Consider the following 19,568-nt stretch of genomic DNA (forward strand, 5'->3'; position numbering starts at 1 on the left):
ACATGCACACAGACATATACACATGAGCGCAGGCACACACACACAGATGGGGTGTAGAGTGGTTACTGTTTGTGTGAGAATAGCTGAAGCGATTAGAGTGCATTTCAGTTGCTGAGGCCCTCCTGCCTCAGTTGGAGTGGAGCTGGCCAATATTGGCAACAGTTACAGGGGCACCAGGGAGGCTGAGGGAAGGCTGGGGGGGGGGGGGGGGGGGGGCATTCTGGAAACCAAAGCGAGTGGCAGACAGTGCAATCTGTTCATGAGGGCCCAGTCTCAATGCAGCATAAAAGCTAACTTCAATAGAAGAAAAATCCCTACTGTCATGTTACAGCAGCAGTAACAAAACTCCAGTGTCCTTGTTTTCTTGCGAAGACTGTAATGAATGCTGTACCTGCTTTGTGTCCCCTGCGCCCATCATCAGCACGGTCCATGGAGCCCAGCCTGTCTTGACCCTGGCGATGGTGTTCCACGGAAGTACGTGTCTGTCTGTCGATGGAGCTTTTCATGTCATCCGGCCCAGAAAGCGGTCCTGACATAGGTGGACGCTCCAGAGAAGAAGCCTTCCTATCTGTAGGGGGTACCATGCTGCTTATACTGCGCGGCCCTTGGATACGGCCCGGCCCCTGACAAGGAGGAGGCTCAGGGGGAGGAGGTAGGTCTGTGTCAAGGGAAACCCAGAATAAATGAATGCATTTTTCTTATAAAATGTTGTGCTGTAAAAACTAGAGCAATTATGTCCGGACACACTTCCATCCAATATTATATTACATGTTAATATCACTCTTTGTTGCTCCTTGTATAAAACAACAGATGTTTTCTAGAACATTCTACATAAAATGTGTTTTCAGCTGCTGCCTCACCATCTGCACCAGCTTCTCTCCTGTGGGGTGCTGTGCCTTGGCTTCTGGGTTTGCGTGTGGGCCTGGTGGCCCTCTGATGGCCCAAGCTGTGTGTGCCGACTGTGCTGCCATCTGTTGAAAATGGACTGTTGGGCCGTGGCCTGTGGGACAAGCCTTTACCTGCAAGAATGATATGGGACCACAAGCCAGATGATTAATAAAGACATTAAGGAGCTAACACCAAGAAAGTGAAGCTGAGGCTATCATCAAGAAAAGTACAGGTTATCTATCCAAAGACCTATTAGAAAACAAAAGTAAAGGTTTTTGTTAGAAGAGGAAGCGCTCTGGTAGAAGCCTGCAAAAGGTTGGAAGTACATGTCACCCAGCTGTGACCCAAGAAAACCAGAATCCAAGTCAATTGAGTCAAAGAGGAGCAAAGTTAAAATGGGGATATATCTGCAGTCAGTACAACAGGTGCCATGCACAACTTGGGCATAGCATCCAGAAGCAGCAGAGAGGAAATGACAAAGCAACATTTTGGAGGAAACACCAGCCAATAAATGATAGCAGGAACGATTAGAGCAGAAAGGACCAAATTATTTTTTTCCCATCCAGCTGTGAGTAGCTGGTCTCCACACACCAACCTCTCTTGCTGAGGCTAGTGCCCTCTAGGCGGTAGCCTGCCTTGTCTGCAGCGGCCACGAGGGCCTGGGCAAAGCTGCAGTGGGTAAAGATGGAGCCGTCAGATGAACTGCCCAAACTGGACCTATGGCTGGAGTAATTACGGTCATCCTCTGAAGCTGAGCCCCACCCATTCACCATGGACCCTGTGGAGTACCACAGGTTTTAGCAATGTGATGTATGTGTATTAAAAATATGTTGTTTTTCAAAACACCCAAATTCAATCACATCTTCTTCGTGCTTTTCAGCTCAGTGGCCATAACCTTTATAAATGCAAGACTCTCCAGCATCTGTGCTGTGATTCTGTAGATGGATTAATGTATTAAGTGATCTTGTGAGGTAATATAACTGTTTTACACCTAAATGATTTTTTATTTGCTGCAGGGCATTTCTGTTCTTGCAGGTAAGTGCTTTTGTACAGTCATTCTGTTCTGAGCTGCCCCCTTTACACACAAGTATTACACACATGTGCATACATATACATATATATATATATTGCATACACACACATATTCATATGCAGAATACACACAGTGGATAAGCAGGACTGGCGTCAACTGATTTTGCTCTTCTTTTGATAAAGAACAATGAGAACACCTGTGTGCAGCAGAGTTAGCTACAGAACTGCCTCAGGTGACACAGATGAAGCATCTCACAAAACAGTGTACTGAATCAAACACCTGGCGGTATGCACACAGTTTTTTTCTGTTTAAAAATGCACCGCTACACGCAGTTCTATAAAGAGATCCAATCAAAAATCAGTGCATCTCAATGATACCTTGACAAAGAGGAAAGCATTTCTGTAAGAGTAATGTATATATATGACTTTTTACTTCTGGCTCATAGATCTACTCTAAGCATTTCTTCATGTCTTGATTCTCCTTTCTTCACATAAAAAGCTAGGCCAGCACTTTAAATATAAAAGTATCATTCTGCCAATAAAAACATGGCACTTTGGCAAGCAAAAACACAGAGAACAGTCGGCTAATGTGACAGCTTTCACTGGGACTGGTTTGGCAGACTTTGCTAAAGTGGCACGAACCCAAGTGCTCTGCTCACACACTATATCTCTCCTTCACAGAGTGCACAAGAGTGAAGTGATTGAACAGACTGATGTAACAGAGAACCGGGGAGGTGTGAGGGTAAAGGTTGTGGAGATAGCGATGGGGACAAAAAAGTTTAGAAGCAGGATTTATTAAAAGGATGGCATGATACAAAAGGTGGCAAAATCCTGGCCAGAGTTTAGAGCTTGAAATAACACAACACACACACACAACAGCTTTTGAGCTCTCAGATAGTATCTCTCTTTGCAATATAACACATTTAAAATTTCACACAAAACTTGCTAATATACGTGTGGTTTATTTATTCAGTTACACTGAGAAATTCCCTTTAAAGAGTTTTCTGACTTGAGTTTCTTCATCTTCATCCATATGTCTCAGAGACATGGCTACTCAATCACTCAGTGTGACTTCAGGGAATTGCACCTTCAACAGCTGAAGTTGCAACAGATTTTCAGTAAAATACTCTTAGATTAATGGAAATTTCTGTAAAAAAATAATCTTGCATAAAGTAGAGAACCTCCTTACACAACCCATTTTTATAGTGCTGACTGAAATCCAAGACAGTAACTACTTCGAGCCCTCCATCTTGCCTAGCTATTTTCTTTGAAATTCTTTTCTAAGAGTTTTTCTCTAAAAAAGAAAGACAGCAATTCCACTGGGTCCAATCCTCCCACAAAGAATAGAGCAGATAATGAAGTATAGGCAGTGCCAGCCAAAGCACTGAAGCTTCCAACTCCTCTGGCTGAGCGAAAGGAACACTGCCTCAGCAAATCACATCACAGAATGACTTTTCAGTTGCACTAACTGCCACTTTCTACTGGTGAACCTCTGGAGCAGTTCTATTCTCAGAAATAGCAGTCCCATCAAACTGTGATTATTGTAAAATAATTTGATAAAAATTCAATCTAGTTTTCTTTTTGCCCTAGAAATGTAATTTTTTTTCTGAAGCTCCAAACCAAAGTCTGTTATTTTATCATGTCTTGAACCAGAGCAATGGACCAAACCATGTTCTCTTAAAATCACTGGCTGACACAGAGTTCCATGCACAGAGCAAGGCCAGTAAATGTGAGATGGTTGGGGGGGGGGGGGTCCAGTTTTAGTATCCTTCATGATACTAAAACTGATTTATACTGAGGGAGAGCCTAATCTACATGTCATTAACCAGGAAAATCATTCCCCCTGACGAGCAGGCGTCTCTACTTGGCGTCAGGAGACGTGACCCTGCTCCTCACAAACCTGGCAAGATTTTATGGGAGAATAATCACCCATAGCCTACAAGGTTTTCGCTCACAGTAGGTGTAACAAACTCACTGCTTCTCAGCTTTACACTGCCTACACAAAAAGCCAGGTAATACCTACATGTTAACTTCATCTTGTAGGCTCAAGTAAGACAACAGCTCTGCAACACCAACCCACAACATCAGGATTACAGTTATATTATATTTGAGCTTAGAATAACACATTGGAAAGACAATCTGCTGATGAAAAATGGCCAGTGAGAAAGCCATTCTTTCTGGGACATCAGTGAAAATGTTTGATTTACCAGCCTTCAGTGTATCATTATGAAAACAGACCTATTTCCATATTATTAAAGCAATGAGAAATCTATCATGTGAAGCACAGCAGGAGTCTCACTTCTACCCTCCCCTATTTGTATAGCCTCAAAATGGTGGCCACAATAAATCTCAGCAATTTCTCTTATCCCCCCTCTCTTCCTCCCACTAACCCTGGAGCTGGGACCGTGTCTGTGTTGTCAAACGATGAGGTGCGAGGCAGACTTGCTGAGAGATAAGAAGAAATAGTGCTGTCTTCAGAGTAATACAGTAGAGGAGAGATGCAGTAGATTAGGGCCCAGTTGCTGCTTTATATTCCTCTAAATACATCAGCAGTAGCATGTGTCAGCGCTACCAAAACCACTGTTCCATCATCCCGTGGAAAACTACTTTTTAGGCTGCCACTGCCAGGGTAGACCAACAAGCAGTGCTGTCAAGCATCTTCTCTTGCTTTCTCTCTTAAATGGTTCTGCTCCTCCACCTGCAGATACAGAGAGGTTTCTGCTTGCTCCCTGTTATTTAATGCTACAAATAACCTGATATGGATTTTATTTTGTTGTATTCATATACTTTGTTGGAAGACCTGATGCCAATGTCACAGGCTCACACTTTTTAAGCGGTTTTTATCAAAACCTGTGCCAAGGTTGCATGAGAGCCAAATGCCACACATTTTTCTTAAATATCCCTCCGGTTTTACCATCTAGTTTACAGATAGATAGTGTGGCCTGGTCAGTATGAGAGCAGCAGTCCAGAACCCAGTCGTGCCACTGCAATGTCATGCCCTTCATGTGTCCCCCTGACAGATGCTGTAAAAGTTTTCAGTGAGTTGTAAAAATGGAAATGGTGCCTCTAGTCTGGAATGAAATATGCTGCACGTGAAATTTATTTCAAATCTCCTCGGGAAGATATGGGTGGCGCTGGCTCCAGTGCTGTGTGCAAGTTAAATCACAGTCACTCTGCCCTGCTTGCCTTGCCTCTCCCTCCTCTTAATTTCCCTCTCACTGTCCTGTTTAAAATTCATTGACTTTCTTATCTCTTTTTTTGGAAATGATAATTAGAATTTCACAGCGTTTGTCAAAAATGCTTAAAAAATGGATTGAGGGACATTGCGTAAGCATGTTCGTATAAAATTAATGCATAGACTCATGAACAACTAGCAATTTACGGTAAAGCAAGATGTAACAACTATTCATAGTGATTAAAAGTCACTTGTATTTAATCAAATATGTAAATAACATTGATTAAAAAGTAAAATCAACACAAAAAGTGTAGAAATACACACATACATATTGAAAAAATAACTATTGGTAGATTTCCCTGAATTGTCTTCATAAGGATAAATTCAAAAAGATTATTATAAAAAAACAAACATAAATGAAAAAGAGCCCCAGCCGTGCCAATTCACACTCTAACTACATACCTGTTAAAGAGCTGTCCAGGTTGTCCATGCTAGACCCTGGTGTGTGCTCAATACAGCGGGGATGCCTGGCTCCATAGCCTTCATCTTCCTCCTCATCCTCTTCCTCTTCATCCTCATCAGGCAGGTCAGTTTCTAGGTCAGAAACCATTGTGCTTGACACATAGCCCACTGGAGGGGCTGGAGCCTGGGGAGGAAGAGAGCCTCCCTGCATGTGCCTGGAAAAAGTATGCACATATAGCATACATCAAGGAATGTGCTGGGGTGAAGAATACAGAGAGAAGACATGGAATATTCTGTAGTTTCAACAGGATGATGAAAAAATAAGTACCTATGGTGAAGAAGTAATTTCAGAGATATCTTTCATATCTGAAGCAATGGATAAATTTGGACAGTTCCACTAATTCTATGTTGCTGCTTGCATGTTAACACAATGACCTGCTAATTGCGGCTGAAGATGGTACAAAGGCATCCTCTCCAGGCCTGTCGACACAAAGCTGTCACCTCAGTGGCAGCCTGTGTCTGCTGACAGCCGTGTTTGTTTGAGGAGTAAAATGTCTCTGACGCGGTTTGCAGTGGGAATTGGTTGTAATTACTGGCCCTCTGATGTTGTCAGAGATGCTCTCTAACTAACATAGTCATTACTGAGTAGCATGACATCTCCTTCCTGACAAGTCTTCCCTACTGCCCCCCCAACACCCACACTTCACTATTATGAATGAATGCCAGTCTCTCATTCTCTCTGAGTTGCAGACAGAATGAAGCATAGCCTTCATCTTACTTGCATGAATACAACAATGGAATGTACTGTATTGGTGTGGGGGGAGTAAACAGCCATGGGTATGAAATTGTGTCTGTTAGAGTGAGCAAAATACAGTGGTTGCCAAAGTGGAAACATGGGCCCATTAAAATTGAATGATTAATGGGTTTATCCACGCTGCACACAGAGTTGACATGAAGAATACTGCAGGACCAAAATTAATCCTGGCAGCAATACACACAGCACATAGTGTACTGTAAGCATGTTAAAATTATAAGGTATAACAAAATAGTTTTTAAAAGCAACAAATAAATAGATAACTACTTTTCAGCACACAACTATAGTAATATTCAAGAACAAGGGTAAATATGATCACAAGACTGTGTACCATCATAAACATTAACCCTTTATGATGCTGATGTAAATGCATTGTTTACCATGTTTGTTTTGCCATGTCCAGCTGGTATGCTCTAGTCAACTCATCCAAATGGGCTTGGAGCATGGGCTGCATCTCATCTCGAGGGGAAGGGGTAAGGGTGGCTGTAGACTGCTGCCCAAAGGACACAGCAGCCGGGGAAGAGGCAACCCCTCGGATTGGCGGAGTGGGGACTCTTTCCTCTTCTTCCTCCAGCTCATCCTCCATGCCCTGGTGAAGGTAAGTCTGCACGGGCATGGGCGGGCCCCAGCCATCACTCTCATACCTGAAGTAAGAAGATATGTATTGTACAATGATTTCATGGTAAATATGAGTGCAATTTTTAGTATTATCCAGGGTTGTGGCAATCTATTATCTTTATAATTGATTAATGTTTGATTACCTATTTTGCCCACAAAATGCTAAAAAAATTTGGCATTATTGAATTTATTGTTTTATCCAATCAGCATCCCAAAACCCAGACATTTGGTTTACAAATAAAATCAGTGAATGTTTTGCATTGTCACTTAAAAAATGGTATGAAATAAAAAAAATAATGATCAAAATAATTCCTGATTCATTTTCTGTCAGTAGATCCTTTGCTGACTCAACTGACTGTTTCAACTCTAGTCTTCCTTTTTTGGAAGTGTGCACGAGGCCACACCCCTAAACAGTAATGAAATTACATTGAAATTGAAAATTTGACAAATTGAAAAAAAATGCAGACTACAACTACAATAAGGTTATGCACGTTATTGTAGATGTAGTCTGCCCATGTGTATTTTTTTGAATATCGTCTATGTCTCCCAATTGAAAAATGTTACAGAAGACTAGCAGGCAGAATAAACACGTAAACATTTCAGGAGAAAATCACAGTGACCTTGCTTTGTGACCTTGTCCAACTTTTGTAATAATTTATTATATGAAGGTCTTGAGAGGAATTAAAGACGTAGTCAGGCTTCACTTCCTCATAGCTGTGCTTATACATGCTGAAATAATGCTCGCCATAAAGAAAATGTTCATTAAAGAAATTTGTCAGTGCACACTCCATAGGACATAACTGTTTTAATCTGCTGCCATTAAGAGCAGTCTCAGATTTACAGTGCACAGGACTCTTCATTTGCCAGATAGCCTATTAAAGCAGATGACTCTCCCAGATTGGAAAGGGGACTAAGAGGACATACTACCTACACACAAGCACTATCACTAAAGTAAGGTTCTGCTACACACATCAAATGGAGCATCTGTAATACCTGTAAGGAAGCTTTTAACATCTACTTCAGTGTCAGTTGGGGTGTTAACACTTTGTTTGTCCTACTGTGGAAGATTAATATGGAAACATCTGTATCTCTGCACAATAGTAGCAGTGGGAGAGTGCTCAAACATTGTGTTTTTTTTTGTTTCCTATTGACTGAAGACAGGATCAGCGGCAATGTGCAGCAGGTTTTTGTGCAACAGTTTGTGTTAAGTGAGGAAGAGTGTGTATCTGGCTGCCTGTAGAGACTATACACACATCTTTCACTTTTTTCCAGATGTTCAGTAGTACAGTAATTAGCTGCAAAGAAAACAGAGCTGAACCCTGTTATTACACAAAGCAATGTGTTGTGTTGCTTATATTGGCAACCACTGTCTTGTTCATTACAGCAAAATAGACACTGGATTCTCTACTTGTTGAGAAGACATGCTGTGATGGCTATAACAAAGCTGCAGAGCATCAGAAATATGCAGGGCTTATCAGAAATAATTCATTCTACTTCATTTATCTTGCGACTTTCCTGTCTGCTTTGAAGTTCTGTGTATCCATGAATGATGAGGTGAAAATAAAACCTGTGCAACTTCAAGAAACTTTAATATTATAATCTAATGACATTATTGCAAAATCAGTTTAAAGCCTATATCTGTATGATGTATTCCTATCTGTTTACATCCCTAGTAGACATACCCTCCTCCTTCATGGTGCTCATTGGGATAATGGTCCATCTCAGTGCCAGGGAGAGGGTGAACAGGGGGAGGGGGCAGGGGTACATTGGCCCAGTTGGACCCATTGGGTTTAGTTGGTTTCGAACCAGCCTTGGTCTTCTTCTTCTTTCCTCCCTTCCCACCTACAAAAGGTGAGGATGCATTTGAGAAATACGTGCACTGGATTGTGAAAGAAAAGCAATTAAAAACGATATACCAATGGGATAGCATTGCAGATACAGTGGCTGCTTTTGCCATGTGACAAATGTGTATTTTAAAGAAACTCAATTTAGCTCAAACGTGCTACATAGATTAGAGATCCATTTGGTCTCAGTTTCAACATACCCTTGGAGAGATATATATTTTCAAACACAAATTTTCAGTGGGCTCCTGCCTGTCAGTGCTTACACAGAAACGTTCAAGGTTGCCAGATGAAAAGCATGCTACCATTGATTGATTGGGTGAAAAGCCTCAAATCTCCATAGAAACAGGAGAAAACGAGCAGTAAACGAGGCCGTGGCAGACCTTTGTGATCCACCTATTCCTCAGTGTCCCCTTTCACACCAGGCTTTGGGCTTCACAATGAAATATCTCACTTCACAGCATCATCATAATGAATGGCTTGTGTAGTGTCAGTGTGTCCCTAATGGAATTCACTGAGAGTCTATTACTACTTTCATTTCTTTTATTACATCAGAGAGCTGCTAACCCCATCTATTTCCACTCATATGCCTCCAACACCAGATTCTCCCCTCTCCCATCCATCTTTATAAATCTGCCAGCCAGGTCAATACTGGGTTTTGTACAATTTGGTCACCATGGTAGGGACCTTTTTTTTTGCTTTTAAACACGATTGCCTTCAAGCTCAAATCAGTTTTTAAGCATATTTCTGAAGTCTTCCTGGAAAGTCAGATCATCATACGACTTAAAAAAAAAAGGCACTTTAGCTCTGGGCTGTAAAAAACTATACTACATATAAGATAATGTATTTACATCAACTTCAACTACATTTTAAAGCTGTCTTTTTTCTTTCTGTCTACTGGCAATATATAAATAAAAAACGTTGTTTTTGGATGGTTTATTTCCACATTTTTTACTATATGTTAGCATGTCTTATCTCACAGGTATGTATGGAAATATATTGCATTTTTAAGAGAAGAATGCTCTCATCTTCTATAAACTGCAAATGTTGGCAAGTCTGTCACTATGGTTCAAACAACTTACAGAACTGAGATGCTGTATAATACAGTGGAGTGAACCCTGGTAGAACCCCAACAGTCAGGCCACAACTATAATTTTTTTCATTAACTCATTTCATTTCATTTCATTTCATTTCATTTAATCCTAATTATTTTTAAATAAATCAGCTATAAAATATTAGCAATTCATAAAAATGCTTTTCAAAAAGTAGTATACTATCATAACTGACAGGCAGGAGCATGGAGATGTTGAACATTTTAACTAGAAACATTACTTAAATCTAATTTAATCCATTATTATGATTTTTTTCTGAAAAAAAAAAAAAATAAAAGTATGGTAATGTCAAAAAAGACAAGATACATTATGTAGAAATTGCATGTGCACTGAGCATGAAATGTATTGTAACTGTACAACACTAACTTTGTACATAGCATGAAGCATATCAATAATCCTTGATTCAACACAACTTCAGAAAACATGTTTTGCGTCTAACAATACAAATTACCTTTAAAATGGATCTTGCATTTACGTTAATTATATAAGCATTACTGACAAAGGTGAGTATATCTCTCACTCAAACACTTAAGAGAATATTTTTCTCATCAGTACATACAGTACATTTGCAATCATCTATTCAACAGTTTGATTACATGTCATTTTGCCACTGCATCATTAGTTTTAGACATTAAATCTTATTTATATGTATTCATTTTTCATACTTTTTACTCATGCTTTCAATGGATGTAAGGACACATACCTGCAGTATTTGTATATATACTATATACATATTGTACTGTAGATTTATGGCAGGTTGAAATGCCTCTCTACCAGTAAACAACTTACATTCAATCTACAAAGTGACCGGAGCTAATGTCATCTGCCATACAACTAGCGACAACTGTCTTTGGGAAACTCTGTTGAACACATTTATATCTGTCATCTATTGGTTTGTATTCCCTGCCAAAGGTCTGTAATCACGTTTCTCAGTGCCACAAAAAAGCTGCCAATATTGGATTTTGAGCAATGCAACATCAATGCACTCTAACCTAATCTAATAAACTGCCTTGACTCAGCCACAGTAAAAGTAGTTCACAGTCATTAAGAGAAACTTACAGAAGCAATGAGGTATATTTCCACTGATTTATATAGAAGCCAGATGGCAGAGAAATCACAAATGCTGTATGACATTTCAAATATAGAAAAGTCTGATAATATTTCTATTTCTATATTTTTTTTTTTATGTCTATAAAGTATTTTACCAGCAAGAAACAACAACAAAAGCATTTCAAAGATGAGCAGAGAAAACAATTTTGGGGCAGGAGAGGAAATATCAGGCATTAGGAGACAGAAGCAGTGTCAGAATTAAATTAATAAAGAATGGAAGTAATAAAAGAAACAACTGTAAGCCCAAGGCAGGTGGTACCACAGTGTAAGTATAGTCTGAAAGTAATTGGGTTTCCTAATCGTACCTCTGGGCGACACTTGACTTTTACCAATAAATGGTGAGCTGACATGATTGTTCAATCATCCTTAGTCTCTCCACACAAGACCAGCCATCAATATTGTAAATGAGCCTCTTCTAGAGAAAGATGGTCTGGCACTGGAATTATAACAGCTCACCCCAAATATGAAAAATACAGAGAGAGAGGCTGTGGGTTGGAGTTATACAGGAATTACACAGCAAAGCCATGTCCTCCGACAAAACTAGGCCTCTCTTCAAAGGAGAACTTAACCTAAATATAGAATCAGTGTTGGGTATTTATACCCAAGGTTTGGACGCTCCCAGCCTATAACTGTAGGGCTGCATAGCCTTGAGCTGTTTTACTCCCTGGGTGCGTCAGTGCTGAGGGGGAAAGCCACAGAGCAGAGCCTCTAGAAAGACTTTGCAGCAAGATGCAACTTTGGAGTTAGAGAATAATTACAAAAATGACATAAAACTATTAGAATTTTAAAGCTTTGTTTAAAAAATAAACAGAACATGTTAGATAATATGGTGCAACATATATAGTGAGAGAGTGCGGGAGTACAAGAGGTCACACACAACGAAGGACTTCACATGATCACTGGCTTTCAGGCTGGTGTGAGTGGAGGAGAATGGAGAGTCTTCAGGGTCTCTAAATGCAACAGAAGACACAGAAAACACCAGCTATCTCTTCTCCCCTACACTAAGAATGGTTTTAATGAGCAGCTTCATGTTCCCAATGGAGACCCATGCTGCCATGAAAGCTGCTCTATTTCTGTTCCTTTTCATCCTCTCCTCCTTCAGACCTGACATTCATTATTCCTTCCATCTCCTTAGAGGGAGAGCAAGGCACTGGAACTTCAAGTCTTCCTCCCTTGAAATGTTGCATTTACTTTGGTTGAAGTCTGAATCAAAGCTCAGCTTGTGCTGATTCAAATATTCATCACTGTTGTAAATTGCACTATACAGTATAAATTGTACAGAAGGCATCCACAGCAATAGGTTAAATGAATTACATCATCTATTAATTTATTTAGTTTTTACATTTTTATGAATACATAATGTTAATGCAGATGCAGTGGTGTCTGTCTATCTATTATCTATCTAACACACCTATACCGTTTGACATTCTACACTAGATGAGGTACAGCTTGGACAGGTCACCAGTCTGTTGCAGGATTGACACACTCACAGTTCCCACTTAATTTAACCCCAACCTGCATGTCTCTGGACTGTGGGAAAAAGCCAGAGTTACCAGGACAAAACCCACGCAGACATGAAGAGAACATGAAAACTCCACACAGAAAGGACCAGGCTGGCTGCGGGCTCAATCCCTGTGAGGCAAATGGTAATTGCTGCACCACGGCACCATCCTGCTTTTTGTCTGACTCTCTGAAACGGGTATTAGGCTGTATCATACACAGTGTACATTCCTGTGATCGTTATTTATTATGGTTAATTATGGAAAATAATGTGAAAATTACTAACAAAGGGTTATTCTTCAAAATGTATGTTTTAGCTACTTCATGATAGCCACATATTGTAAGCATTTAAGTTGTCTTCTTTACTTAGCTCAACATGCATTAAAGAAACAAACATTTTGGTAAATACGTTTTGAAAATTAGCCTTCTCTCATTATATGAGAAGACTGATACCGCTCTCTTAACACTCTTTAAAAAAATCTGCACCATTTAAGCTAAATAACATATTTTAATCAATACAGAAAAGTCAACTGTAACAATGACTTGATTTTAAGGAAACTATTTGCTAGAAGGTGGATTTGGTTGCCTTTGGACAGAGCCGGTTCCTCCCTGCTGCTCACTGTAGCTTAAAATTTAACAACTAAAACATTTAACAACAAAGATCATAATCATATTTCTTTATCACTGTTTCACTCTATCTCACGACATGATAATACAGCATGTGCCAGGCCTGGCCAGAGCCTACAGTAACCTGTGTGTCTGTAAGGCATGGCCACTTCACATCCTTCTCTCCAGCCCACCGTGTGTCAGAGCATTGAATTAGGGACCAGTTAAGGCAGTGGCTTGTAACTAGATAAAAGAGGAGAGTGGAAGGGAGGCTGGAAGCACTGCCTTGGTGTCCTATAAATGACATTGTAATTCTCTGAACATGGATTTTAGTGTAGTTGGCCCCCATTAGGGGAACAGGGAAAAGGAGGGTATTTTTGCCACTTTACCCAGCCAAGCATCCCTAATGGTGTGTGTGTGTATATATAGTCCACTCTGTCTGAAAGACTCCCTCTGTCCCTATTCCCATCTACAAACACACAAAGTGAGAAACAAAGCCTTAGCCACGACCAGGAGCGATGGCAGAAACCCAGCATTAGCACTTGCAGCCATAGTCTGTCAGGAGATCATAGTACTGTTCTTTCTCCCTGATTGAAATGTCCTGTTTCTTTTTGCTTCAATAAGCTGCCAACTCTTCTATATCTCAACTTGGCCATGTAGAGTAATAGTAATTTTACACAGAACCCAGTATAAAACATAATTAAAAAAAAAAAAAAAAAAAAAAAAGGGGGGTGCTGAGTAAGCAAAGCTTCTCTGGTGAGGGAGCAGGACTGTGTTAATAACCCATTTTTATATGTCTGCTATGTACATGCAATTAACAGATCAATAAAGCAATTAAGACATCAGTCAATCATAAAGTCAAGCAGCAGGACCCAGCCTCTATAATCCTCTGCTGCGTTAACCAACCTGAGAGACTGCCGCTTCGCTCTGAGCTGTTGTGAGAGCTGGTGGTGCTGAAATCTTGTGATTGGTTGTGTGGTATTCTATTAGACAATCCTTCGGCCAATCGGTAGTCAGGAATGAAAAGGAGGGCTACAGTGGGGGTTAAAGGGCAAAAATCACAGTGGCATCAGGTGACTGGCAGTTAGCACGAGCACATGCAAACATGCAGTTAGAGCATCAAGCAAGCGGGATGTATTCAGGATACATTCATCAAGCTGCACATTCTACATTTCTTTCACTTTCTGCTCTGAATGCAACAGACAATACATTTGCAGGACAAACTGTTTTTGACAACATTTTATAGTTCATGAAATGAGATAATTCAGTCAATAGTAGAGATTTTAATTAAATTTTGCCCCACCTTCACAGCAATATAATCATATATGATCATATGTGATCATGCTTCTTAAAATGCTGTCATTAAGAATTAGAAAAGTAGTATATAAATACTACAATTAATCTCTTTTTAGACTCTTTGGAAATTAGATCATAAATATGTATTAGAATACAGAATGGGAATACTCATTATACCTTAAGTATGAAACTCCACTCAGCTTTAAAAAATCCACCATCAAATCCACAGTAATTAATTTGGATTATTTCCTTAAATATTAGTCAAGCTAAAATGGTTTGGCAATTAATCTGAACCTCAAGAAGGAGTGGTACCATCATCAGAACTCAGCAAGAAAATGGATGGACAACTTAACTGCACCACTCTTTCATGAGATGTTTATTCAACCTTGGAGAGCAACCAAGATTATGTCTGCTAGGATAAAAATTACTCTTTTTAAGATCCCCCTCTCAACACAGAGGGGTATAAAGATCTCAGAGACCTTTGGTTGAGAAGTTTAAATAGAAAACTGTTGTCTTATATCTGTAAAGTTGTGATTTAGGAGCTAGGTTTAATCACTTTCATCAAACTGGCATACATACTCAATAAAGCCCTTCAGAACTTCCCACATATGAAGGCAATGACATAGCTGACAAATTGCTAGTAACACACTCAGTGCTACTTACTGTTGTTGCAGGAGTTCTTGTCAGGCAGCGAGTAGCCAAGGTTGGCCATCTCTTGCTTAGCCTGAAGAGAGGCCTTCCACTGGGCCTCAGGCAGGTCCACAGCCAGCTCATGGATGCTGCTTGAGTGGAGAATCTGAGTGGTGGCATATGGGGTGGCCTGGGATGTTTGGCCAGGGCTGTTGTAGTTGGCTTTGGTAGTGAAGTCTATGCTGCTGTAGATGGCTCCATCAGAGAGCATGGTGCCTGTCTTATCTCCTTGCCCAGTGGGGAGATCTGAGAAAGAGGAACAGAGTGAGTAACAGATAAAGACAAGACTTCTTTCTAACTGTATGTATGCCCTTGTGTGACCTGGTATTCAAGTGCACATGGTCTTTGAGTGTTAGGGAATTAAAGTCTGGGTCTTGCTTCTTTCAGGTCAGCTCACATCTTAAGAAACAGCACTTAAAATGTACCTTCACTGAACAAAATGAATTCCTGTTATTCATGTATTCCAACCCTCAGCCTCCGAGCCGAAGTGCCCTGTTCCTCTCCACATGTGGATATCTCACACCCCTCCCTTCACTGTTCTTACACATGAGGGATAATGCTCCTGCTCTGCATGTGTGTGATGACAGAGGAAAAGAGGGAGAAAGTGAGACAGGGGAAAGAGCAAGCAGACTCTCTCTGTAGTGCATGGTTTGCTTGCCCAGTGAAGGGGAGATGATGTAGGGCCATGGCGGAAGTGTCCGCATCTGCGCCAGTCAAGCTGTGCCTGTCCTTCACGACTGGCTGCTCAAGACCATCCTTTCAAACACTCATCCACCCCCTGCTCCTCTGCCCATCTCTCCCCTCACATTCTCTTGCTCTGAGGTATTGGCTTCACACCAGGCTGAACTATCTGCCATTACTCAGGTTGGTGACAGTGGAGGGCCTGCTGGTAATGCTCTAGCTGTCCTCTGATGTGATATATAAATACATATCCAAACACACATGCAATGTGCATATATGTGCAGTGCATATCCTGCATGCAAAAATGTTGAGAGCTCTGTCATCTCTTGTGGTGTCATTCTTGAAGCACTTGGAACAGCACCAGGGCACTCACCTCCTCGGCCAAAGTTACTCAGGTCATTAGGTCCCCCAGAGCTGCTGTTGACAGGCAGGCTGGTGGCGGGCCAAGAGTCTGCTAACCAGGGGTAGCCTGGGTCACTAGCATTCAGCAGACCTGGTCGGCTAGGCAGAAACACATGATAAAGAGCCCAGTTTTACCTTATGGGATTCCAAAATAATAGTAATAGTAATAAACTGTCTGTATTTAGCAGGGAGACAATATGAAATTAAAGAAAGAAAAAAAAGAAAAAAAAAATCTAACACATGTTTAAATGTTAGTCTGTGCAATATGTGCTTGTGAGATAAGAATGCTCTAAGGCTTGGAAGCTAATGAAACACTTCAGGGATAGGAAGAAATATTGTACGGCTACATTTCTTCTCCCACAAAGTTGGAATTCTCTGTTTCTCCTGTTGTGTCTTTGTCACATCCTTTGATTTATTAATGGAAAAGCACACTGTGGAGACACTACCATATGCATTTGCTCACTACACACTCGTTCAGCAGTGCATGTTGCTACCAACATATCTGTGTTTCCTTATTCATTAATATCTTGTACATTCTGCTGTGTTTTCACATCAACCCCATGCGGTGATGTCCAGACAATCTAAATCTTTTTTGATGAGATGTCAGATCTCGGCCTTATTCTCACCATGATGCCCCAATTCACTTGTGGGATGCCTGCATACTGGAGAGGGCAGCTCCATTTAACAGGTGTTACGCCCCTCCTGACGGGGTGAGAACTATAAAAAGCAACCATTAAGGCTTTAACCTGTCATGGGTGACTGCTGGGAAGCCGTTAGGGCCGCTTTACTGTACAATCACGTCTCAGGCTTGTTACCATGGGTAGCACAGATGGAGTTAAACGAGAATGAGTGATGGACTTAAATGCCTTTGTTTATATGTGAGTTTATTGATGAATGAAACTCCATATGTTTTTAATGACTTACCATTGAAATTGATTAAAATGCAAACAAAATTTAAGGATGTGTAATCGCTATTTTAGCTAATTAGAAGAAGGATTCAAAGGCAATACAAATTTTTTTGGTTGAGTAATTCTTGCATTAACTAATTTTTCCTGCAGCGATCGGACAAGCACCACATGTGATGTACTGGGTGGTATTGCCTTCTTAGAAACTCAAAATCCTCTTCTGCCAGTGGCCTGTAGTGCTGTATGTAGCAAAACGCAGAAACACATATTCTCTTTGAGAAGCTGTAGAATGCAGTAGGAAGTAGTGTGACTGCCTGATGGGGCTTTTTGCCTCAGCACCAGTGGGGTGATATGTTGGCTCTGAAGGACTGGGAGAGAGTCAAGCCCTGAGGACAAGGGCAGGTAATGGGGGTGCTGCAGTCAGTCTCTCCCTCATCCACAGGTCCTAATGAGAAGAGCTATTCCACAAGGGGAAAGTCCAAATGAACTGCAGCCCTGGCAAGCTAAGAGCCCTTGCTGTGGCTCCTGAATGCCAAAACAGGCCCTCAGGGGAGACAAGTCATTCAAATTGATGGCTGTGCATCAGACACATGCACTTTTATAGGGTAATACATCTCTCCCTATCCTTCTACCCCTGCTTCTGGCTGCCATGTTCCTCCACTGCCATTATTCTCTTTTGTGATACGATTTTTCCCTAACCCTTTTTTCCTTTATTTTCTCTCCACACACCTCCACCTCTTCTTTTTGTCCCTTCTCCTCATGTCTGGTGTGCTTAGCATCTGTCAGACCAGAAAGAACTAAAAAGAAGTGGACATGGATCTCCTTTGTTTAAACCAGCAAGGCTAGAGCATGTACATGTCCAAAGTAAAAGCCCATGCCTTTGGTTCATTAATTTTTTCAGCCTACCCTTTTAAGACAAAGGGCTGACGGTGGAAATGGTTGCATCATCCTTGTAGTTTCTTTACAGTATTATTTCTAAGGATAATTAGAATAAGAATGATTTCTACTGTGAAATGGGCAAGGGGTGTTCACTAAGACATACTTCTAATAAAAAGCTGACACACAACTTTTAATCCCTGCTCAATCTAGGATGGATGGCAACCTTGGCAGGTAAAATTTGATATGGAGCATTCTGTCTTCCTGCTAGACATTTCAGTTACTTGCGATGGGTAGGAATCTATAAATACTGACTACGATTCCTGACACTGAACTTCCCATAAATAAGCAAAATCAATCCCAAAGCGACTTCATAAATCAGGTGTTTATGGTCCCACAGACTAGGAAATGAAACTTGGACTGGACATTACCTAAAACAAAAGATCTAGATTAGCTTCTAGATTCACTCTTAAGGATCATGCTATCATTTAGCATTCATATCATAGGATGTGAGGGAATCTCCATAGCAACAGTGATAGTGAAACCTGTTCACTGCAATGCTCAGGTCATTCTCCCTGCCTATGAGTGAATCTGCTTTGCTAAAATATTGATCTGTGCTGAGATAGGAAGCTATTACTAGCTACTAATTACTATAACTCTATTGGCAGGAGGATAAGGAATGAGGTCTTATCAGCTTTTATCAATTTCAATTGAGCAGCCAAAGTCAAATTGTCCAGGTCTACCAATCCGCAGCCTATTAATCTTCCATGAATCATTTATTTTGTAATCGATTAAGTGTAATTGTTCAGTCAGGGCAATTTGGCAGGAGCCAATGAGAAACTAGAAACAGACGAGGCGTCATTTGCTATTGTATAATTAATGCAATAAACATCTCATGTAACAAATGGACACATTTTCCTCTGATAGCCTGTGACACATTTTCACTCTCAGGGCAGATGGGGAAGTTGCAACATCTGGGATTTGATGGCACTAGTGTGACTAAGGGATCAGAAGCTCATGTTAGAATAACAGCCCCAGACTTCATCCTATTCCAGTGTTTTGAAAATTGTGGCAGTTGCTGCTACTGACTAAAGATATGACAAACACCGAGCCCCACAAATACAGACATTTCAAATTCTATTTGCTGGAGTGAGAATCAGAACCGGTTATGTGGAAAATTGAAGGAAAAACACTACAGCAGAAAGTAGATGAGAAAAAGCATGGCAAGTGCCGTGGCTAATTCATTGAGAGCCTGCATGCAGCTCAGAAAAATATAGGCAAAATTGTTCATAATGGCATTCGGTCATTTGCACACAGTAAGGGAAAAAAATGAATGAAAAAGCATAAATATAAAAATGCTGAAACCAGACTAAAAAGGACACATATTCCCAAAAGCTAAGAGACACACAGGGTCAGATTTACTTGGCAATCTCTTGCTGAGATCTGCAGGCTTTACCTAGTCAGGTGTGATAAGCACCAGATAGACAGAAGGCAAGGAATCTCAAGAGAATATCTTGGATACCCACAAAGGCTCAGTAACTGGTGTCTCTTACTTCACTA

The 19,568-nt window shown here is 40.7% G+C and overlaps 1 protein-coding gene across 6 annotated transcripts in view; it reads right to left on the minus strand.

Moving 5' to 3' along the window:
- robo2 (roundabout, axon guidance receptor, homolog 2 (Drosophila)) overlaps positions 1-19,568 on the minus strand; it is a 154,937-nt gene that overhangs the window by 4,418 nt on the left and 130,951 nt on the right. For 3 of the 6 annotated variants that reach the window (XM_026331111.2, XM_026331102.2, XM_026331136.2), the window contains 9 exons: positions 16,199-16,326; positions 15,118-15,390; positions 14,065-14,190; positions 8,672-8,831; positions 6,752-7,015; positions 5,558-5,772; positions 1,484-1,666; positions 861-1,019; positions 392-658 (listed from right to left, as the gene is read on the minus strand). In XM_026331111.2, the coding sequence (XP_026186896.1) occupies positions 392-658; positions 861-1,019; positions 1,484-1,666; positions 5,558-5,772; positions 6,752-7,015; positions 8,672-8,831; positions 14,065-14,190; positions 15,118-15,390; positions 16,199-16,326 (1,775 nt within the window). The remainder of the gene's footprint in view (positions 1-391; positions 659-860; positions 1,020-1,483; positions 1,667-5,557; positions 5,773-6,751; positions 7,016-8,671; positions 8,832-14,064; positions 14,191-15,117; positions 15,391-16,198; positions 16,327-19,568) is intronic. The other 3 variants (XM_026331144.2, XM_026331119.2, XM_026331126.2) reach the window with 2 other exon arrangements.

The sequence above is a fragment of the Mastacembelus armatus genome, chromosome 13 (assembly GCF_900324485.2).
Source record: "Mastacembelus armatus chromosome 13, fMasArm1.2, whole genome shotgun sequence".
Classification (NCBI taxonomy): Eukaryota; Metazoa; Chordata; class Actinopteri; order Synbranchiformes; family Mastacembelidae; genus Mastacembelus; species Mastacembelus armatus.